This window comes from Canis aureus, chromosome 21 (genome assembly GCF_053574225.1).
Source record: "Canis aureus isolate CA01 chromosome 21, VMU_Caureus_v.1.0, whole genome shotgun sequence".
NCBI lineage: Eukaryota > Metazoa > Chordata > Mammalia > Carnivora > Canidae > Canis > Canis aureus.
This window is the reverse complement of record NC_135631.1, coordinates 19843619-19868896: the sequence shown is the minus strand read 5'-3', so window position 1 is coordinate 19868896 and position 25278 is coordinate 19843619. Positions and strand designations below refer to the sequence as shown.

Genomic DNA, 25278 nt, shown 5'->3' with positions numbered 1-25278 from the left:
TTCTTGTTTGGGAAATTTTGAATTTAATACCTGTAAGAACTAGATAGTTATAGATCTCCTTCAGATTTTTTTTCAAGGGACATTTGAAAGTATTGACATGCAATAAAAAGCAAATTGCATTAAAAAATATATATGTAGGGATGCCTGGGTGGCTCAGCGGTTGAGCGTGTGCCTTTGGCTCAGAGGGGTCCTGGGATTGAGTCCCACATCAGGCTCCCTGCATGGAGTCTGCTTCTCCCACTACCTGTGTCTCTGCCTCTCTCTCTCTCTCTCTGTGTGTGTTTCTCATGAATAAATAAATAAAATCTTAATATATATATATATATATATATATAAAACAAACAAAAAACAAAACCAAACAAAACAAAAGCAAGTTGCCAAATAATATGTCAGTGATACTATTTCTATAAACATAAAATCCATATATTTTATATGTACCTATATTTCTATATAGGTACATAGGTAGAGATTGACCTATTAAATATAAAACTGTTATTACTACTCATTAATTATTAAATCAATTGTATTAAAATGCATTAATAGATACTTTAAGAATGGAAAAATAACATTGGGGTTTAATTTTGATAATTCTAGAGATGAAGTGAAAGTTAGGAATTATTACACAAGTGATTTCAATGTGTTTCATGAATAATTTCTGACAGTGGATTTTAATCCAGTTTCTTTTTTTGTTCCAACCTCAAAAATGAATCCTCTTAAAGCCTCCAAATGTAATTTATTTTCTTATTAATGTCATCAAAAATCAATTCATATTAATAGTTAATTCTGATTTTTAACTCTGAGTTTTCATAATCATATACTTCAATATGGAGGAAAACTTTCCCAATTTGTCTATTACTATCTCGCTGTTTCCTTCATTTATTAATCATTTTTCCCAGTGTACTCAAGATATAATTAAAAACCATGGGTGCAGGGGTCTGACATGCCTGGATTTGGATCCCAGTTCTTCAATTTTCTTTGCTTTGTGTTCAAGAGCAAGTTACTTAACCTCTTTAAGCATCAGTTACATGACTTCCCGAAGGGCTTTTGAGGATTAAATGCTATAATGCATCTGCAGTGCCCAGAACAGTGTGACAGAGTAGACAATGAGAGGCCCCCTCTTACCTCTACCCAGTCTTTCCTCTCAGCTCACTTTTAAGAAGCTGCAAATAGGGATCCCTGGGTGGCGCAGTGGTTTAGCACCTGCCTTTGGCCCAGGGCACGATCCTGGAGACCTAGGATCAAATCCCATGTCAGGCTCCCGGTGCATGGAGCCTGCTTCTCCCTCTGCCTGTGTCTCTGCCTCTCTCCCTCTCTCTCTCTCACTGTGTGCCTATCATAAATAAATAAAATAAAATAATTAAAAAAAAGAAGCTGCAAATATAATTTAATGCAGTTATTAAATAGGAATTCATAAACCTTCCACTGCCCTATATGGATTTGCACTACCCGTTCTCTAAAAACAGTTTAGTAGGTTTTGGCAATTTTAAAAGCAAAAAAGCTAATGTTATTTTATTTTTTTTTTAATTTTTTTAATTTATTTATGATAGTCACAGAGAGAGAGAGAGAGGCAGAGACACAGGCAGAGGGAGAAGCAGGCTCCATGCACCGGGAGCCCGATGTGGGATTCGATCCTGGGTCTCCAGGATCGCGCCCTGGGCCAAAGGCAGGTGCCAAACCGCTGCGCCACCCAGGGATCCCCTATTTTATATTTTTTGTCTCTTTTTGTATTCTTTTGCATTATATTTTATCTATTAAAGATTGAGATAAAATGAGAAAAATGGCAATTAAGTTGGGGCAGATATGAACAGAGAACAGGTTTTTAAAATAAGTAGTAAGTCAGATATATTGGTGGGTAAAAAAGAAAGGAAGCAATATTAAAAAGGGCCTGTTTTTTTAATGGCAAGATTCGTGCATGTATATATATTAATAGTACAGAAAATTTAGTGTATAGAGATAAGCTGATGTTAATAGGAAAAAATAATTATACCACCCATAATCTCACCATTCTGATTAGCTATTCTCAATAGTTTGGTATATGTCCTCTGTGTACTGATACATATATTTTAAATCTTATTTACTTTTTGAGACTTGTTATTTTTCAGTGAATATATTGTTACCATTTTCCATTATAAAATTTCATAACATTATTTTAAATATTATTTTAAATGGATGATGATATTCTAGTTTATAGATTTATCTTACTAATCCCCCTAATTTTGAACATTTACAAATTATATGGTCTCTTTACTGTTGCAAAAAACATTTTATCATTGTTTCAGTCAACTTTTGGGTACAATTCCATAATTGTTTCCTATTGAAAAATTCCTAGAAGTGTATATTTTGGATGAAAGTTTAGGCACACCTTAAAGATTCGATATACATTACCAAATTTCCCTCTAAAAAGCTATAGTATTTATGTTTTCACCAGCAAAACATGAAAGTACCAATATCATTGCTCCTTAAATTCACTAATCCTTACTATTAGAAACTTTTTTGATCATTGTTTTAGTTTGAATCATTTTATTTTACTTTATTCTTTAAAGCAATCTCTACACCTAATATGGGGCTCAAACTCACAACCCAAGATCAAGAGTCCTATGCTTTACTGACTGACCAGCCAGGCACCCCTGAATTATTAGTTGTAATATTGAGCTCTTCTGTACATGTATTATTTTGCCATCTGTATATTTTTCTTTTATAAACTGTGTGTTCATTTTCTTCTTTCTTTCTGAAGTAGGTTCAGAACTATAAATACAGAGAACAAAGTGATGGTTTCCAGAGGGGAGGGTAGTGGGAGTTTGGGCAAAATGGATGAAAGGGAGTAGGAGAAACAAGTCTCCAGTTATGGAATGAGTTAAGTCATGGGAATAAAAAGCACAGCATAAAGAATACAGTCAATACTGGGTGATGGGCACTGAGGGGGGCGCTTGGCGGAATGAACACTGGGTGTTATGCTATATGTTGGCAAATTGAACTCCAATTAAAAAAATAAAAATAAAAATAAAAATAAAAAGAATTCAGTCAATAATATTGTAATAGCTATGTCGTGGGATAGATGTTAGCTATGCTTGTGGTGAACATAGCATAATATATAAACTTGTCAAATAACTAATTTTTTAGTCTACCTCAAAGTGTTCTTATATATTAGGGATATTAACTTGTCATGTTGCAAATATTCTCTTGGTGTATTGTTGCTTTTCAATTTTATTATAGCTGCTTTTGAGGTACAGAAGTTAAGGACTTTGATTTAATTAAATCTATCCATATTAGATTTAAGGAGATCATTTCTTTTCAGACTTTAATCATCAGCTGTATTATTTTCTAGTACTCTTATTATGTTTAAATTTTGAAGTCATCAAAAGTGGCATAAGGTAAAAAGTGGATCCTACATAATTTTCTGAATTGTTAGTTGTCCATTCCAATACTACCTATTTAATAATCCACCCTTTCTTTCCTTGTTGATTTGAGATTTGAACCACAATCCTTTATCTGATCTTCCTGAGGCCAGATGTATTTTGGAACTCAGTGTTTTGGATTTTATTTATTTATTATTTATTTATTTATTTATTTATTTATTTATTTATTTATTATTTTAAAAAGATTTTATTTATTTATTCATGAGAGACACACAGAGAGAGGCACAGATATAGGCAAAGGGAAAAGCAGGCTCCCCCAGTGAGGGACTTGATCCCATGACCCTGATATGACACCCTGAGCTGAAGACAGACGTTCAACCACTGAGCCATGCAGGCATCCCTTTTTTGGATTTTAGAATGTAGTATGTAAATCAAATGTTATGTAGCAACCTGAGTGAAGTCTGAAACAGTTCCCTGTGATGAAGCACTCTAATATTTTCACAGTAAAACATTCACATTAAGTGGAATAAATAAAGTTTATAAATCAGTCTTTATTGCCTCTGGTGCCTGATGGGCTGAAAATCCAGTTTTCAAATATTTTTGGATTTTGGAGTTGTGGCTAAGAGATAGTGGACTTGTATTGCATTTAACATATATTAAAGCCCTAAACATATACATTTGTCTATTTTGACCTGATTTTTAGTTCTGTCTTATGCCACACACTGTGATACACACTACTTTACTGATATTTTGTTTTAATACACTTATTTTTTATTTTTTTAAAAGATTCTATTTATTTGTTCATGAGAGACACAGAAAGAGGCAGAGACACAGGCAGAGGGAGAACCAAGCTCCATGCACGGTCCAGTCTGTGGGACTCCATCCTGGGTCTCCAGGATCAGGCCCTGGGCTGCAGGCAGCGCTAAACCGCTGAGCCACCCAGGCTGCCCAATACACTTTTAATACTAGTTTTACTGTTTCTTGGTTATTATTATTTTTGATGCACAGAATATGTTTTTCAAGTTCCAAAAATATTACATCAAATAATTAAAGATTAATTTAGGGGAAGCACAGCAGGCAAGGTTGAGCCAAGTTGACAACTGACAGAGTCATGCTGCCTGAGTCTGGGTAGTGTCTGTTGTACTCACTCTTGAGTAATCTCTTAGATGTCCATCCTCAGCTTTCAAGTCCAGCTTGAGAATTGTTGGTCCTTCGACACATTTCCGGAGTGTATCTGGCTGAATACCCCTGAAGTGCTCTCATGGTTATTAATAATATCTATTAGCATCTTAAAGGCTCATACCTTCATTTAACCTACTCTTTAAGAAAATTACTTGACCACAAAATCCCTATTTTTTTTAAGATTCTATTTATTTATTCACAAGAGACACACAGAGAAAGAGACATAGGCAGAGGAAGAAGTAGGCTACCTGAGAGGAGCCTGATGTGGGACTTGATCTCAGGACCCTGAGGTCACTCCCTGAGCCAAAGGCAGATGCTCAGCCACTGAACCACCCAGGTGCCCCACCATCCCTATTTCATAACACTGGGCAAATAGTTCAGGCAACAGTCGCTTAGTGAAAAATAAAAGCACTTGGAATCTGAGGATTTTCATTCATCACTAATCCAATCCATAGGTGTTTATTCAATGTCTGCTCCCTACCTATTAGGATTGAATGTACTGGAGATATGAAAGAATTGTAAGATATGCTCCCTTGCCACAGGGACAAACACCAGGAAAACTACTAGGGACTGCTGAACTACATACAATTCTTGGTAGACCATTAGCTTTCTGAAGGTACAGAGGCATCTAATTAATATTTGTATCACCAGAATCAGTACAATGCATTAATTATGTCAACATTGGCATTTGGTAAGTACACTAGATAAAAGAGTGAAAAAAGGGAGGGAGGGGCACCATCTGTGGTATATGGCAGTATATTTTGTTGATATATGCATAATGAGAGGACAAAACCAGAGTGGGCTTCGCAGATTGGACCACAGGTTGGACCAAAGCTGGGCCACAAAAGATTGATAGGGATGAATTTTCTCCATCACCACAGGAAATAATCATTGGAAATAGGCTTATTGGAGATGTATAGTGCATCACACCTAGCATTACCCATATTCAGACAGTTTTCTATAAGGATAGTGGCCTATCTGGCTTATCCTTTCTGGCCCCCAGAATCCTAATCACAGTTCTCAAAGGACTCTCTGATTCAGATAACTACTTTAGTGAGTGTGAGAAAATGTGGTTTATTTGTTTGTATGAAGAAATGAAATGTTCTAGTGTGGGAAACAGTGCAGGACTGGTCTAACTGAAGTGATAGGGTAAATAGACATGATACAGAGGTGGCCTGCCACACTTGCTTGTCAACTGATTTCTCAAGTTTATTTGTAGAATTCATAAAAAACTAAAATGCTTCCTTCAGTGCCTCTAATTGGCCTACTCAGTTTGGTAGGTGCCAACTTATCAATTTCTCCCCAAAATGTACAGTCTATTTTATTTCTCTCCTATGTCTTATAAATCCTGTTTTTGCTTTTGTTCCTTGGCTCAGTCTAACAATGGGCTTCCTTATATGTGTGTACACAATTTGTGTGGAAAATGACTAAATGGTGCAGCCCGGGTGGCTCAGCGGTTTAGCTCCGTCTTCGGCCCAGGGCATGATCCTGGAGACCTGGGATTGAGTCCCATGTCAAGGACGTGATCCTGGAGACCTGGAATCGAGTCCCACGTCAGGCTCCCTGCATGGAACCTGCTTCTCCCTCTGCCTGTGTCTCTGTCTCTGTCTCTCTCTCTCTCTCTGTGTCTCTCATGAATAAATAAAATCTTAAAAAAAAAAAAAAAGAAAATGACTAAATGACCTTGAGTTATTTTCTGACGCTAATACTTTCGTCCTGAGGTCTTGCCAATTATCTTGTGGGGGAAAATAACTGAATGTCCACTTTAGTGTAAGGCTTAGTCTGATTTGATCATTTAAATGCTTATTTTAGGTCATTCTTTCTCTGAGATAGACTTTCCTGCACCCTGTTGGTTTCCTTCAAGTGGTATATGGAAGAAGGGGCTGTGTGGCTAACGGGGCCCCTGACCTCGAGCTAGCCCATTGGAATTTATGTATATATTGGTGTGGCGGCTGCTGGCACCTGTTGGTCAGCTGGTTGCTGGATACTTTTCTGATCTGCAGCATGTGAACTTGTAGTCCATTCTTTTGGCTCAGGCCCTTTTTCTGATGGTGCTTCCTGGATGGTCCACCCTAAACTTCCTCTGGTATTAGAGACCTCTGTTCCAAGGTCTGACTGAGACAACCTTTTGGTTGTCTGGCTTGAGTGGTCTATGGTGCTACTCTCATTAGAGAGCCATACTTCCCTCACTACGCCAATAGTGTATAGTAAACTTCCCGACCTAACGTATCTACTTCCAAGTCCTAAGACACAGAAACCAAGAGTTGTTCAGGAAAGCTAAACCTCACGCCTCCCTCTGTGTGCCTATACCATGCCATCTTGTTGATGTGGCCTTGTCTGGTGCTACAGGACAGTTCCCTCCTTGTGACCATATTGAGAGGAGGGGAGCAGAAGCCCTCTCTGGCTCAAGGATATTTCCACTTCCTGATATTTATCTTCCTCCTCAAGCCACAGGCTATAGAGGGGGGACTTAAGACTTAACTCTTCTTGCTATTTTATACCTGCCTCCCTTTCTGAGACTTCTTCCTGTATTTCCTCTAGGGCAAAAGGACATAGTATGCTTTTATTTTTTTCTCTACATTGTATCTTCCTTATTCCTGACTCTAGCAAATGTTTAACAGGAGTCAGAGTCATTATTCTTAATTTACAAGGGACATTTATGGGCTGAGTTTTCTAAGTTTCGCTGTTTATATGCTGAGAGGAGTATAAGGTTTACTTGAGAGGCAGATCATCTCTAAAGACAATGGTCTTGTTTGCAAGGATGTTGTTTGGTTGCGCAATTTTATTCTACACGTCAGAAATGATATTGTGACAAATCCTAGGAACATCTAGAGTATTAGGGCAGTTTTATATTTGAAAAGGCCAAAAAGGAAAGCATACTGATAAATTTTCAAAACATTACCTCTGTTACATTACCCATTATAATACCTGAAGGACTTTACATGGCACATCATTAAGACATCTGAGTTCGATACCTTGAGTTGCAAGAAATAGACACTCCTTCATATCTCCTAAAGTGATGGGGCATTTACTATGAGGACGTACATAACATATCTGATAGGATTTACTGGTTGCAATTACTGGGGTCTATCTCAGGATAACTTAGGCAAAAAAATAATTTAACGGAATGGCTGGTAGTAGCCCATGGGATTTAAAGAAAGGCCGAAGAAAGGGGCTATAGAAAACACCAGAATAGCTCCAGACATCTGTGTCTTAGGAAGAATCTCTTTAGGGTGCTGTTAATCGGACAGGTTCTCTCCAACTATTGATGTCTCTATGTGGTTCCCCTCTTGAGTCTGATTGAAGCTAATTGGTGTGGAAGGTCAGGGGCACACCCCTTGGCCAGGGTGGCACAGTCCCTCCAAAACCTCATGCAGTCATAGAAGAAATGGAGTAGAGTCGTTTGAGAGGACAGGCTGAGTTCAGTTTAGGGCCTGTGGCATTCCCAGCTATGACAGAACTTCTAGGCAGAAAGTTTGTAATGTGGCTACCGAGTCAGGGCTAACTCAGTACCACTTTTCCTATGGAATTTGGAAGGTCTAAAATTTGTTTATAATTAGTTTAAAAAAACAGGGAAGATTTTTAAAACAGTTTGTTTCTTTAATTAGATGTTAAATAAAGTGGGGGGCACCTGAGTACCTCAGTGGTTGAGCGACCTTCAGCTCAGGTCATGATCCCTGGGTCCTGGGATCGAGTCCCGCATCAGGCTCCTTGGGGGCAACCTGCTTCTCCCTCTGCCTGTGTCTCTGCCTCTCTCTCTCTGTGTCTCATGAATAAATAAATAAATAAATAAAATCTTTTTTAAAAAGACGTTAAATAAATTGTAGGTAAAGTATTATGTAGAATTCTCTTTTACACACTTTTAGACAAAATATGACTTTTAAAATATTACTGTTTTTTTTAAAGATTTATTTATTTATGATAGACATAGAGAGAGAGAGAGGCAGAAGCAGGCTCCATGCCGGGAGCCCAACGTGGGACTCAATCCCGGGTCTCCAGGATCAGGCCCTGGGCTGAAGGCAGGCACCAAACCACTGAGCCACCCAGGGGATCCCCAAATATTACTGTTTTAAAATGGTGATGTTTTGTTGGTTTTCAATCATTACAAAGATTTCTTTTATAAATGGTCCCTTAAACTATCCTCACGAAGGTACGGTCTGTGGTAAAAACAGCTTTAAAAATTTTTTTCTTCAGAGAATTAGCAAGGTTGGGAGAGAAATCCCTGGCCTTAGAAGACCTGGGCTCTATGAACTTCAGTATTACTCACTGTGTCAGAGATAATGTATGGCAGAGCCAGATTTCACAGCCAGTTTTTTTTTTTTTATTATTTATTCATGAGAGAGACAGAGAGAGAGAGAGAGAGAGAGAGAGGCAGAGACACAGGCAGAGGGAGAAGCAGGCTCCATGCAGGGAGCCCGACGTGGGACTCAATCCCCGGTCTCCAGGATCAGGCCCTGGGCTGAAGGCAGGTGCTCAACTGCTGAGCCACCCAGGTGTCCCTCATAGCCAATTTTGAACTAAGGATCAGATCTGCTCCTTCCCCAAGTCTAAAAGTAGCACTTTTGAATTTTTTTTCATAGAAGGGACTTAAGTGAGATAACCTGGTCGGAAAAGGAGGCCCGGTCAGGATTCAGTGAAGGGATGGATCTCTAAGACTGAAACTGAGTCAAGTGTTTATAGCTTGAGAAGATGGGGCTGAGCCAAGGCAAAGCTAAGAACTGAGTTATGTAGAAACTCAAAGCAAAGAACCGAGTTATATAAAGTTATCATTATACCCACATTACAAGCCTAGCATTTTGCATGTATAGTCTATAATGACATTCAGAAATCGATTATGTATGGAGTCACAGTAGCCATCTTAGTTCTTGTTCCCCAGTATGAAACATCCCTTCCAGTCGAACCATTGCCTTAGCCTGACTCACCTGGATCAGCTACGCCGCCTTCTCTGCCCTGCCAGTCCGTTAAGGCCCGGCTTGTATCCTCTCCAATCTTCCCAAAGCCATGTCAAGCCACTTCACTAATTGTAATTAGAACAAATTTCATCGTGTAATTCATGTATAATCAGTAACATTAATTAATATTTATTAATAATATTTTCCTATATTATCACTTCTTTTCCTAGCTAGATACTACCCATTGTTTGTGCCTTTTCTTTCCTACCTTAAATAACGTTTTTGTCTTTTGTACTTGTAGATTGTACTGTTTATACCTCCATTTGACAATTAATTATAGTCTGTGGCATGCACACATTGTTTCTTACTTTCTATTGTTTCCACTGTCTCTTCAATCATATCTCACTTTGCTGTTAACCAATTCGTATGTAGCAAAATGTCTAGGACACTTGTTGCATGTGGAAGCATATTATATTATTTAATACTGTGGCTTTCTAAATTGTGAGGAGAAATGAGGTCAGTAGGAGTCAGTTCTAGGCTCCCAGCTTTCTCCTTACATACAACTCCAACTTCATCCAAATAAGAACTAAGCTTTTGTTTAATATTTCAGAGACCATCCTCTTTCCCCCCAAATGACCATTTATTAACAGATCTACATGTATTTTTTATTTGCTCGATGTAATTATAAATTTTGAATCCTGGTCTGGTGCTTCTTCACAGTTCCTCGTTTGATTTTGAATAAATTAGTAGGTTTTTAATAAATATTAAGATGCAGGGGATCCCTGGGTGGCGCAGCGGTTTGGCGCCTGCCTTTGGCCCAGGGCGCGATCCTGGAGACCCGGGATCGAATCCCACGTCGGGCTCCCGGTGCATGGAGCCTGCTTCTCCCTCTGCCTATGTCTCTGCCTCTCTCTCTCTCTATGAGTATCATAAATAAATTTTAAAAAATTTTTAAAAAATATTAAGATGCAATAAAGAGTATGGTAATATTTATGTCTTATGAATTTTATGTTCAGTTCCATTCTAAAGGAAATTTACATTAATTTTTAAGTAAAAATAGTTCACATTCCTTAACTTATCACAAATATTGAGCACATAAAATCATGCCTTAGAGAAATTCACACACACACACACACACACACACACACACACACTTTGAGAGTACCAAGAGTCATCCTTAATATTAATGGCCTGAACAGATAGTATTTATTTGACATGTTGCCCTGTTCATCAGTTCGATTTTGTACGTTCAAACTTTTCAAATCATTGCCTATATTTTTCATTTCATCTTCGTTGACAGGTAGGAAACCAAAAACATCAGCCTGACCCAATTTAAAATGATACAGACTTATTATCATTTAACTTCTTTACCAAATATTTTTTGTGTGCGTATGGCCATTCTTTATCAATTCCATCAATGCATTTTCAGACACAAATGATTTTGGTTGACAAAATTCAGGGTTTTTCCTGGACATCCATGATACCAAATAGTGGCTTCCCCCACACTCGTAGCAGCCACCTCCTGTTCCCATACATAAATGGCAGTCAGCAATGGCTGGAAACAAAGGACTCTCTCCCAGTCCCTGAATACAGTGACATTCATTCTGAGAGAAGCAGGGGCAGCTTTTTGAAAGCCGACTTCTTCAGCTCGACAATAACACACAATGAGTTATTGACTTGTTTATATACGGAGCTCTTTTCAGTAACTAACTCTGACTCCCACAGTCTGGACAAATGATTGATTTCGTGGTTAGAAAAAGAGAAAGCTCTCGCGCTAAACTCTGTAGTGCAAACTACTTCTTCCCCATTTGTTCCCTAAATGAATAGGACCTTATTAAAATGCACTTTCCAAAAAAATACCTGCAGCTGGCCTTTATAACCATGTTTTGTATATATAAATAAGTAATTTGTCCCAGTCTTTTGTATATTAACAGACCATTGGGAAACTTGTCAATATATATGAAGGTTGATTGTCCTGTTGTTTATGCTAAACTGTATTGCCTGTATTGATCTGCATGTAAAATATGGATCAAATAATTTATTATTAAAGCAATTTACTGGTCAAAAAGTTAGGTTTTTGATAGAGATTCAGTTTTCTTGTTGGGTTACATTGATTTATTAAGGACATTATACATAACACATATCATATATTTCACATTGAATCACTAGCTGTTCTTCTGAATACAGAGAAAAATACATGCAGAACTATAATGCAGGGCACTGAGAGTATGGTTGAACTCTTTGGTTAGCACCTATCTGGAATGTCAATATGAATTTAGTAGACAGTACATTCCAGCTTGTTTGATAGTTGTGCCTTTTTAAAAGATATTAATCATTGGGTGCTAGAGTTCATTGAGAGTTATTTTCTCCTATAAAATAGATTTTATTTTATCTTACTGTCATGGTAAAATGTTTATGCAGTTAGGCTTTATGATTTTTATAAATATACTTTAAAATATTTGGGAGGAAGTTAAAAAAAAGAAGAAAAAGCCATGCACTGTTAATGATATGCACAAAAGAAGATCACTGCTGTTCTGTCTGTATTTCTGCAGCAGGAGGTCTTGAGCCTGCTGTCCTCCCTAGGATGTCCATAGTTGAGCTTCCTGAGCCAGCAAATGTTTTAAAAACTCCTTAAATGAGCACTTGTTATTATAATCACAATGGGCCATACATATTATGCAGAACTATATGTTACTAAACTATGACCCTCTAGGGCTTAGAGAAAGTTTGGTGCCTGCTACCCTAGCATTAGAAGTTTTATGTAAAATACATATGGTCTGAAAGGTAACAATTGCTAGAAATCATTTCATTGAACCTCTGGCTTCAGGTATACTTCTGTGGACTTTTTCCTTAGTTCCTAAACAGATTGTTTGAGGTAAACTTACTTCTTTTTAATCCTATTTCTCTAACCAAACCATTTTTTGAAAGCACTTTTTGTTTAGTTTTCTTTGACAGAGCCATTATGTTTCTTGGTTTTTTGTTGTTGTTGTTTTCCATTTCTGCCACTGTCTTTCATTTGTCTCCTGATGGTTCTATTCTGGTCACTATTGATATTGAATAAGACCAGCTTTAACCTGATCTTGGATAGCTAATATTTATTACATATTTTTTAAATCTTTGCAACAAAAACAGTAAATCAAATCTTCCTCTTTAGCTTTAGCTTTAGATTTTGATGTGCACAATGAATATTTATGGGTACTTTATTACATTTAAAAGGAGCAATATAAAGTTAGAACAAAGTAACACTTCCCTATTTGTTTCTTTTTTTAAAAGATTTTATTTATTTATTCATGAGAGACACAGAGAGAGAGGCAGACACATAGTAAGAGGGAGAGGGAGGAGTAGGCTCCATGCAAGGAGCCCGATGAGGGACTTGATCCTGGGACTCCAGGATCACCACCTAAGCTTGAAGACAGATGCTCAACCACTGAGCCACCCAGGCATCCCTACACTTCCCTATTTGGTAGAGATTTGGGTTTTCATAGTTACATGCAAATTTTAGCCATCTTTCTGTTTATTTTTTATTTTTTAAAAATTTTATTTATTTATTCATGAGAGAGAGATAGAGGCAGAGACACAGGCAGAGGGAGGTCCTGGGTCTCCAGGATTAGGCCCTGGGCTGAGGATGGCACACTAAACCATCTGAGAAGAATTGAGCCACCCGGGCTGCCCAACTGTTTATTTTTTTTATTGAGGTGTAATTGACATATTAGTTTCAGGTGTACAACATAATGATTTGATATTTGTATATATCATTATTGATTACCACAGTAAGTTTAGTTAACATCTGTCACCATACACATTACAATTTTCTTGTGTGTAATGAGAATTTTTTAGATTTACTCTCTTAATAACTTTCAGATATGCAATACAGTATTATTAACTATAGTTACCATCTTATACATTAATTACATCTCCATGACTTATTTATTTTATAGCTGGAAATTTGTACCTTTTGACTTCCTTTATCTGTCTCACCCACCTCCCACTTCTGTCTCTCGGCAATCATCAATCTGTTCTATGAACTCAATATTTTTGTTTTTTGGGTTTTTTTTAAAGATTACATGTGTAAATAAGATAATATGGTATTTGTCTTCCTCTGACTTATTTCACTTTGCATGAAACCTTTGTTTTTTATTTTTAATTTCAAGTTTCTACCTTATTTATAAATGAAAAATTAACCTCAGAAATATTTAATCCGTTAGCAAAAATTATTTCATAACTGTCAGATAAGAACAGCAAATCAAAAACACATAGTTTTGTCATAATGAAGAAACAGGATCGTCTCCTTCAAAGTGATTGTTATCATGACATGGGACTTGAGGGAGAGATGCTATTAGCACTGCATCTTATTAATATCTCAGGGTGAAAATGCACTCTCTTAATTTGACCTTTTACTTTCAATAATGTTCTTTAAATGATTATATTAAAATCTCTCTCTCTTTTGGAATGGCTGGTCTGTTTCCAGAAAAGGCCCATGTCTGTATCCTTATATTTTGTTAACTATTTCTCTGTATCTTACTGGATTCTCTATTTGGTATGCATATGATGTTTTCCAATAATTTTGATATGTTTTGACCTCAGCTTATATAGATTAGTATAGTGCTTCTTTAGAAGTTGAATATTAGAATGGAGCTGATTTTCCCAACTGTGATGCTTTCAAAGGTAAAGAATTCCCACCTTTTAAAGAGTTGCTTGGAAGCAGTTCTAAATGTCATGGCCCTGGGAGACCTCATTAGAATCTGACTTACTGCTGAGGCACCGAAGAGTTTAGTAGCTCTGTTTTTGTTTTGTTTTGCTTCCCTTCAAAAAAGATCTGCTTAGAATGTTTGTGCATTTGGAGATTAATTTTGTAAGAAATGGATGAGCTTGGTGAATATTTCCCAGTACCCTCTCCTTCACATCTATCTCCTAAGATGAGAATCTTCCTATAGAGAAATAGCCATAGAGACTTGACACAACTATGTTGTACCACAGTTTACATGTAGGCATCCATGAGGTGTATATTTGACGTTTTATAATATGTTTTTTATATTACTTCAGAACAGGAAAATAATTCTTTGGGGAGAATGATCCCAAGAACAATTTCACATGGTATTTTCTCCCATTTAATTGAGATGTAATTGACATATAGCATTGTGTAAGTTTAAGGTGCACAGCATAATGACTTGACCTTCATATATATTGTGAAATGATTACCACAAGAAATTTAGTTAACATCCATCATCACATATAGGTACAAAAAAACAGGGAAAAAATGTTTTTCCTTGTGATGAGAACTCATAGCAACTTTCTACTTTCTATGTTTTCTACTCTTTTAGCAACTTTCAAATATACAATTCAGCATTGTTAACTATGGTCATCATGTTGTAGATTACATGATGCTTATGCTTATTTTTTAACAAACTTGTTTTGAGTGGTTCGTAATCCAGGACAGGGGTTGTCAAATGTTGCCTTCTGTTCAAATTAAGCCTGCCACTTGTTTGTTTAAGTTTTACTGAGGCAGAACTATGCTCATTCATTTATGTATTATCTATTCCATGCTGCAAGGTAGAGTTGAGTGATTACAGCAGAGACTGTATCCCTGCCCACCCAAGCCTAAAATATTTACTCTCTGGCCTTCTACAGATGTTTGCCAATTCCTTATCTATGATCATCAGAATCATCTAAAGATTCCTGGGCCTGTCCCCGCTACCAAGACAGAATCTCTGATATACTGAGCTGTATCACATGTCAGTGGATGAAGAGTTCACTGGTTTGATACTATTCTTATAGCATATATATATGACTAAACTGAGGAAACCATATTATTGGCTCCTACCCCCATTTTATCTCAAGTATAAGAGTGGATCTTCAGACAGGATATGGATTAAAGATTTATGTTAACTCAAACATGACTTGCCAGGCATACAACAGAGAAACGTGATTTAAAGAAACAACAACAGAGGAGCCTTGGTGGCACAGTTGGTTGAGCTTCCCACTTTTGGTTTTGGCTCAGGTCATGATCTCAGGGTCTTGGAATTGAGCCCAGCAACAGAGTCTGCTTGAGATTCTTTCTCCCTCTCCCTCTGCCCCTCCTGCTTGTGCTCTCTCTAGAATAAACAAATCTTTAAAAAAAAGAATAAAGCAACAACAACATGAACAAAACAAACAAAACACATGGTCATTATTCATTCTTTATCCTCAATGGGGAGATACAACATGACAAGTCCATTGCTAAAGAATTGTTAAATATTCCAATTCAGAAGGTTCTGTGTTAGGCTGTTATTTTCTTTCTTTCTATTAATACCAGTTTGCTGAGTGAATGTTATTGTGTGAGTTCAGCTTTTTCCGTAGTTGAAAATAGCATTTCATTTCAATGGGGACTATTTATAAAAAAAAAAAAAAACAACACAGAATGGACCACATTCACCTTTTATTAACATATGGGTTAGCAGCAGTATTGAAGACCTTTATCTGGCTTTCTAAATGGATCAGTTTGCAGGTAACTGTTCAGGTATTTAAGATACATTATTTCTTGTCATGAAATATTATAAATCATTTTGAACTGTTCTAAAGTGTTTGAATTGATATTTGCTTTTGGTTTATGTTGGTTTTATCCTGATGTAACAGCAGCCAATTTATTCCCTACCGACAATGAGAAATTTTAATAGGAAATATCAGCCTAATTTTTAAAATTGCTATGCTTATTTTGATAAAATAAAAATGTAATTGTTGGTGTCAAGTGTCTGCAATTAAGGATCCCCTTCCAAATCATATTTTAGTAAACTGATAAACAGTAAAAGTGGAAGTGAAAGATTCGGTGTTAAATGTCTTAAATATAAAAATGTACTTTCAACTTACTTAACCTAAGTAGAGTTTCTTTCCTAAAAATATGGGCCAAATTAATTCTAAATCACTTTCCATGATTATGCTAAGTTGGTTATTTGAATAAATGTTGCAGTTAAGTGTCAGTAAGTGCCGATTTTCATGCAATTTATTTATTTTTTTCTAGTTGAACCTGGCTGTAGATGAACAGAAAGAGAAAATTACTGAAAAAGTAATTCTTTCAATGACAGCAAAAGAATACCATAAGGCACAAGAAGAAGTAAGAAACTTACTTTTTAAACTATTATAAAACTGCAATGAGTGCTAATTTCAAAGTTACAACATATTTTACTTGAGTCTGATAGTGAACCAACTATAGTTATCTGATAGCAACAAAATGAAAAAGATTGGTTAAAACTGGAATCATTTTATTAGTATAGGCAGCTTGAAAAAGAATTATATGCTTGAAAGAATAAATATTGTAATTTTCTGAAAAATATTTCTGAAAACTTTCTCATAAATTTCCTAAATTAGGAAATTATTACATGCAAGTTGAATCTGGAAATTATAAAACATGCTAACATAATAAAAGCATTAACATTTTATTGAACTTTGAATAAGTACTAAATCTTATTTTTATTTTCTGAGTTTCTAGGAATTAAATTGTTGTTCTAAATTTTAGAAAAGCCAACAATGTTATCTCTTACCAAGAAAAAACTGTAGTTTACAAATGTCAAGCTTAAGTGAGCTAATCATAAGCTTCTGTAGGCAATATTGTAATGAAGAACTATTAAAGCAAAGCTTCTTCTCTCTAAAGCTCATGCTGTGAGGTTGACAGCATATTCCATAAATGAAATAATAATACAAAATTGGTATTAGACAAAAGAAGAAAATGACTTTTATGTAGTTTCCTGGAATGCAAAAGCATTTAATCTTTCTGAGGAGAGATCATGAATTTACTAATTCCCATGTACCATTGTCAGTAAATAAAATCATAATCAACTTAAAGAATAAGGTAATGTGGTTATTTAAAAATTAAACTTTCATGTAATTCTCTTTTGACATTTTGGCAAGGAAATCTATCCAAGCTTTGGGCTTTTAATATTTTCTCATCATTATGATTGCATCTGTTCTGCTAACTATGATACAAAAATTGAACAGGTACAATGTGTCAGATTTTCCTGAGTGAATTCAAGTCTTTGTATTAGAGACCATATTAATCTTTGGGACTTGTATATGTCCAGTTTTAAAGACTACATTACAAACATATATTGGTAATCTCAGCAGGGAATATTTCATAAGAAAAAGTCAGCTTTAAAAAAAAAGAAAAATTCAGCTTGAATGGGTTACAAGTATAGCAAATAACAATTGTAAAGATTTAAGTTACAATTTTCACTTATTCCACTTAATATTAACAAGTTAAAAGACTAGATTTTTAGTTAGAAATTTAAAAAGTATTGCCCTCTACTCATTTGGAAAATGTTATCACAGTTGGAAAGTTATATTGATATAACTTTGGTATGGTCAACTTTAAATATCTCTAATTAGTATCATTAAAATTATGTCCAAAATAACAAATTTTTATCAGAAAGTAAATATAAAATAATCTAAAAATGAAGATTTGATATTTTCTACCTTTTAAATATTGTAATTATTTTTCTCTTTGATATTTTTCTCTTTCTATATTATTTTTCTCTTTGATATTGGAGTTCTCTTTGAACTCCAGTTTCAATGGAATGGAAAAATTTGAAGTGACCCCAGAAAATTATCATTATGCTAAATATATCATTTCAATGACATCTTGTTAGCAACACGAAATAAAAATTATCTTTTCTAGAAAATCCAACAGTATTTATGTTTATTTGATACTTCTTCTTATTACCATCTTAATATTTATTTAATATCCATATCCTTCAATGATATATCCTTCAAGGATATATCCATATCCTTTCCTATATAGTGCCTTACTTGGTCACATATTTGCTTGATCAGCTACAGCTTCAAATGTCTCTTGTTTGCTTAAGGAATCAAATATACAATAAAGGGAATATGTTTTATGATGTGTGTGTGTGTGTGTGTGTATGTATGTAATAGTCTAAATATATTCTATACAGTATGGGAATTATTTCTATGACATTACTTTGAAAGTTATTATATTAATCCTGTTGTGTAATTTCTAGAGGTTTGGCTAAGAAAAGTAAGTGACAGCAAGTTTTGGCCCTGATTCATATACGGAAATGTGAAATCCTGATGATGAAGAGAAATGAAAAATTTGGGGGGATTACTCAATTATGAATATTTTTTACAAAAAATATTGCATTTCTAAATATATTTCCAAACCCAAACTAAGTATGACAAAATCTAAGATTTAGATTTAGATTTCTACTGTCTGTGGTTTTATCTTAAAATATTGTCTTATTTCATGTAATTTTTCCACATGAAAACTGGGAATAATAATGTATATATCATAAGATTACTTTGTGGTATGTTGTATATTAAACCACTTTTTGGAAATGGCATATTAGAAATGTGCAGGTAATTTGTTATTGTTGGCTTAAAAGTTATTCCAAGTTCTCTGAAAAGTAAATACCAAGATAGTATTAAATATGTATGTAATGTATAAGAAGAAATGCTTATGAGAGAAAATGGAGAGAGCTCTGGGTAAGGCTGGGAGACGTGTCAGATTGAAATGCAGACTAGGGAATAAAGGGGAAAGGAGAAAAAATGAGTGGGAAATATCACAAAGGGAGACAGACCATGAGAGACTCCTAACTCTGGGAAATGAACAAGGGGTGGTGGAAAGGGAGGTGGGTGGGGGGTGGGGGTGACTAGGTGACGGGCACTGAGGAAGGCACTTGATGGGATGAGCACTGAGTGTTATGCCATATGTTGGCAAATTGAACTCCAATAAAAAAAAAATGCAGACTTGGACACAAGTGAAGGAGAAAGGAAGGGAAGACTGGAGGGAAGCATCTTAGATGGTGGTGCAGTCTAAGGAAGGTTTGGTGAAGCTGGTGGTGTATCCTTGACCTAAGTTGTCCTTCAGAGGAGTTCTGTGACTCCCTAAGTTAGACCTACCTCAGTATCCTCAGCTATTGGTGCCAACCTGGTGATGGTTTCAGAGGACAGTAGCTGGGACCTTTAGTTCATTATGCTCCTGTAGTTAGAAGCCTGTGGAGCACAGTCTCATTGCTTCTTCAAAAAGTATAAGTTGACATTATTTTTGTTGCCATCAACATAACCCTATTGCCAGATGTATTATAAAGGCATTTAAAATGTTTCTATTTTAGGTGAAGGAGATTGTGATTACCATATGAGTATGGAGTAGTATATGGAACTGTTGAATCACTATATTGCACACCTGAAACTAACATAACACTGTATATTAGCTTCACTGGAATTAAAAACTTTGTAAAGTCTCTATTTTAATTGCCCCTTCCTCCATGAGTGGATGGGAATATTAAACTCTTGAATAAGCTTAAAGGTGGCACACATGATGGACCTCTGGCTGGAAACAAGATCAATCTCTTTTTGAGGTATCTTCTCTCTCAGAAGGGTTCTAGAAACTATTAAAAAGTTGGGAGTATTTGAAGTGGTATGAATAGAAGGTGGTACACACTTCAAGTTCCCTAATAGTTACATTGCAGCCCATCTTTCTAAATCAAGAGATACTTAACTTTGCTCATAGGTTCTCATGTCTTTTCTAATCTTTGTCACCAAAGATTGGGTTGACAAAGATTGGGTTATGTTTCTTTTTACACTGAAAAACACTGTACCCTTGGGCCTGAAAGAAAGAAGAGATTTTAGGAAATTTAAAATACCTATTTTCTTTTTTTTTTTTAAAGATTTTATTTACTCTTGGGAGACAGAGACAGAGAGGCAGAGACATAGGCAGAGGGAGAAGCAGACTCCCTGCAGGGAGCCTGATGCTGGACTCAGTCCCCGGACCCCTTGATCACGCCCTGAGCCCAAGGCAGACACTCAACTGCTGAGCCACCCAGGCGTCCCTAAGATACCCATTTTCATCTCCCTACCCTCTTTCTGGCTCTTCTTAATTATGTCATAAATTACAAAGTTTCTTGGTCTTAGGTTTAAGCAGTGGCCTAGCTTTAAGTCCATTCCCTGTGTGTTGCATGCCAAGATGCCATTCCCAGCATAGAGGCTGCCACCTTTTGTGCTGATTTCAAGTGATAATTTGGTGCAAAGTTCTCTGGAGTCCTCCTTACTAAAATAGATGGACTCAAGGCCCTGTAGCAATCAGGCCAAGAGCTGAACTCACCATTAGAAAAACCAGGAGCTCCTCAAAGTATCATTCATAACAGCCAAAGTACAATATACAGAATGTGTAATTTAGAACACATAACTTCAATGTGCATACATTTTAGAATGATTAGAAACAGAATAATATTTTATACTAATTCTAAATCATCTTGAGAATAAATTCAAAGGTTATGTAAATATGTCATAAAAACATGACCAAACTACCCAGTGTAGGTTTTTCAGCAAAAACCTCTGTCTATGTTTATAGACAGGTGTGCATTTGCATTCTTTCAGAAGTTTGGTCTTTTTCCTGATCGAATACTCATTTTTTTTTTTTTTTGCTACCTTCTGCTCATTTGTCACTCTCCCAAATTCTGTACAAGTGTCACTTCCGTGCTGCATTTCCACGGAGAATGAAGAGTAGAATGTGTAGGCTTTCTGCTGCACAATGAGATGGTGCATTTTTTCAACATATGCATACGTAAGCCTTCTTTTGTGAATGGGACTGATAGGGTCAGATAATGTTTAAAGGGAAAGGCTTTATGTCTCTCAGGCCTCTATGTTTCCACATGGATGCTCCCACACACACATAGATTGAATTATGAACAGACCCATTAATGCTGGGATCACAAAAGGTCAAGTTTTGTCTTCTTTTACCCCTATTCACATTGCCTTTGTAGAGAGAGAGAGAGAGAAAAAAGGATTTGCAGGAAAAAAAGATTCATGATGAAGAATTTTAAAAAGCATTTTTCCCCTTCTAGCAACATCTGTGATTTGAAAAAAATCATATTATGTAAAATAATTCAGGATTATTGTATTACCTACCCAATTTTGGTACATGAGTTATATCATGTGTAGGGTTATCTTTAAGGGTAATATGTTCTCATAATAACTGAGAACAAAATGTAGCACTTTGAGGATAAAAGACCTTATGAATATGTAAAGTAACAAAGTTTTAGTATAATTGGATGGAAATTTTACCAAAATGTCAGGATTCTTGATATATTTTTTTCTATTTTAAGATATGTTAATTTTTGCTAGGACATCTTTTTGGATAGTTTTATTTTAATAAAAAGTTGATAATTGATGTAATCATACTTCACATACATTAATAGATAATCATGGGACAGTTGAAAATAACAAAAATGATAGAGAAATTTTTTGAAGCAACAAAAGATTCATAGGAAATAAAACTTTTAACCAATAGCCCTTTAGAATGCAAATGACATCATCAATTGTATGGTTGGTTGATTTCTGATGTCACATGAAATCCCCTATCTGTGAAAGGCTATGGATTGTGACAGTAAAATCAGTCATGTATAAAAAGGTTCTCAAATCAAAGCCTAAAATTCCTTTTTTTTTTTTTTTTTTTGGTGGCTCACTATAGTACAAAGTACAGTACATATACATAAAATCGAAGGAGCAGAATTACTGACTAGCATAATACATTGCATGATACTTAGTATACTTTAAAGACTACATAAATTCTATCTTTTTGAATCATATGATGCTGGGGCTGAGCATAGGTTCAGAGAGGATCAGTGCTTTGCAGAAATGGCATCTGGAGTCTATTTAAGTCCTTTCTTTTTGTCAGACAGCTATAAGAGCAAGTCACTTGGCCTTGTTTGGTCTCCAGTTCTGGTATGATAGATATTATTATCCATCATTTTGAGGATAATACTGGAAGATAGTATGGCAAGGATGAGGTTGGAAATATTGACTAATATTAGATCATTTATCATTTCTGTATTTTAAATGTTACAGTTTTATAGTAGCATTAACAGTACTATGGAAAGCACAGAAATTCATTCCAAAAAATGGAAAAGGTTTTTAATCTTGAATACCAAGCTGACGAAGTTGGGAGGGAGCAACTGGAGGGTTCAAAATGCAATTGGACATAGATTAATTTGGTGGAGGTGGCAGGATGAATTTGAGGTGGAGAGACCAGGAACAGGGAGACCACTCAGTAGGTGTTTAAGTTGGGGTAAAGGATGAAAAGATGAGGGCTTGGACCAGAGTATTACTTATAAGAAAAGCAAAGAAGGAGAAGAAATATATGAATTTGGAAGAAGGGTTGGCAAACTATAGCTGTAGGGCCGAATCCAATTTGTTGATTATTTTTCTGAATAAAGTGTTACTGGAATACAGTCATGCCCATTTGTTACATGTTGTTTTTAGCTTCTTTCAAAGTGCAACTGCATGGTCAAACAGGTTTTATGGAAACCTTATGGCCCACAAAACTGAAAATATTATCTATCTCTTTTAGAGAAAAAGTTTGCCAATGCTATATTTAAGAGAAGGATTTTTTTCAAAGGGACTGGTTGAGAGGCTCCTGGGGGGCTCAGCTGATTAAACATCCAACTCTTGATTTTCAGCTCAGATCTTGTTCTCGGGGTTGTGAGTTCAGGCCCCATGTTGGACTCCGTGCTGGTTATGGAGTCTACTTAAAAATTTTTTTTAAATAAAAATAAATTAAAAAAAATAAAGTATTAAAGGAAGTAGATGATTGATGACATAGAGACAAATAAGAGAGATATGGAATACCAAAGAAAAATCAGAATCATTTAAATTAGTTTGTTTATATGCACATCATGCTTTTAAAGTTGCTGGGGAAAGTTAAATGTCATTGAGGTGTGTGTGTGTGTGTGTGTGTATGTGTGTGTGTATAATCTTGAACTAAGTAGGTAGAGTAGAAAAATTAATATTCAATTTATATGGATAATAATACAAATTTGCTTTCATTGACTTCTCTGAATCCTCTGTAGAAGGGATAGAAATCATGGATTTAACATCAGAGTTGGACAGACAGGGACAAATACCATATTTTTATGAGAAAAAGAGAAAAAGAGGATGAGATATCTGTACAACAGAGACTCTTGGAGAATGATTTCCCATTTTTTTTACCTTGGACATTGAAGTGAGATGGAGAATTTAGGTAGCAAATAGTTTAAAATTTTTATTTGCTTTATGTGAAATAAGGGTAGGGATAGAAAACATAGACCAAGACAAACAACTGTAACTTGATATGCAGAAAACACTTAGATTTAAAAAAGAAAATACTATAATAACCTAATATATATTAGGCACATTACTATAGGTTAGACATGGTGTCATTCATTCTGTAATCTTATTTAATTCTTGGTATGGTAAGGATATTATTATTCTTTATTACAGATGAGGGTTTTATTACTTGTTCACAGTCGCTCAGTCAGTAAGTGGAAGAGCAATGATTTTTAACCTAATATTTCAAAAAGCCCATGTTCTATTCGGGGTCATTCATAATTCTAAATGAGTCTAATTTAATAACTTTAAAGGGCCATAGATAAAGTGAACTTCTGCTTTTAATCTCTCTTGCTCTACCATATATCAACTAGTGTTTGTGTAAGAATCCAATCTATTAGAGAAAACATAAACTTGCACAATGCAGTGTTCATATAATGAAATTAAATATTGTCATTGGTACATATATTGGATTAATTGAAATCTTAGGAAGATTTTATTCTGTTAAGCAGTTTAGAAGTCCTTTGCAAACTTGTCAGGTGCATGTTTCTTCTCATATCCAGAGACATTTTTTATTCATCAATTGTAAATGGCTTTCTTTTCCATATTACTGAAGTGCAAAGGTTATAAATTTTCCCATAAATAAAATTAGCTGATAAAGGAATGCATAGCTCTTCTGGCTCTTTACTTGAAGATAGCTCTATACTCAAATTCTATATTGAAGTCATTTTCCCTCCCATCAAACTAGGTACTCAAAAATCTAATAGGTGTGACATCAGCAATTACTTCTTGCTAACAACCCTTGTAATTTAACCCCTTCAGGTGAGCAGGCTGATTGATGAATTGCAGACAGCTATCAAAAGCAACAGAGGTCATCTCTCTAAACTTGGCCCCCAATTACAGGCTGAGCAGGAGCAATTCTCCTCTTATGTCTACCAACACATTAAAAGCCTTCCAGCAAACACTGTTATCCCAGGAGGCCTGCAGCTCAAGGTGGGTGTCATTCTGTAACTCTCACTGAGTTCAGCTAGAGATGAAAACACTCTGCTCCATTTGAAGACCCTTCTAACAATGCCACTCAGCTTGAATTTCTTTTAGTATTGTCTTTCTCACACCAGAGTTTGGCTTACAAGTGCTATGCTAATATTACCATTCAGGGAGTAGGTTTTAAAAGAAAATACCAAGAGGCATTTAAAAAGCGGATTTATAAACTTTAAATAGTTTTCAACTCAGAAAAGTAATTATAACGAATAAATTTAATCATGTGAATGTTGCATACTTTTTCCAGGGAACACATATTTTTAACAGAAACACTTTGTATTTCAGTTTTAAAAAATAATTTATTTAGAGAAATGGGAAAGGCTTTAATAATTGACAGACAGTGGCAAAAGGAATTAGAGGTGAAAGGCCAGGTGACTGATTGATGTTCAAACTACATTTCCAAGGAAAAGGATCTGTATTGGATAAGTGTGACACATGTCTGAGTTCACTTGGTAAAATCAATACTTAAGAATATACTGGGGAAAAAAGGTGAATTGGTTATTTGTCAGGACAAGATGGCTAAATGTCTTGGGCTACTTTTTGCTATTGCATCTCTGGAAGAGAAAAAGAAACTCATACTTAGTTAAAGCGAACTAAGTACTGAAAGTTTAAGGAGTTTAAATACTTCTGATGATCATAATTGAGTTCCCTTGTTAAGTCTGTCAAGTTAATGTTGTTTTATAATTTCATATCCCACATTTCAAGAGAAAAAAATGAATTACTCAATGGATGGCTCTTTT

General features: G+C 35.5%; 1 protein-coding gene across 25 annotated transcripts in view; it reads left to right on the top strand.

Moving 5' to 3' along the window:
- DCDC1 (doublecortin domain containing 1) overlaps nucleotides 1-25278 on the top strand; it is a 483101-nt gene that overhangs the window by 192675 nt on the left and 265148 nt on the right. For all 25 annotated transcript variants that reach the window (XM_077863419.1, XM_077863438.1, XM_077863436.1 and 22 more), the window contains 2 exons: nucleotides 16425-16517; nucleotides 24320-24490. In XM_077863419.1, coding sequence (XP_077719545.1) covers nucleotides 16425-16517; nucleotides 24320-24490 — 264 coding nt within the window. The remainder of the gene's footprint in view (nucleotides 1-16424; nucleotides 16518-24319; nucleotides 24491-25278) is intronic.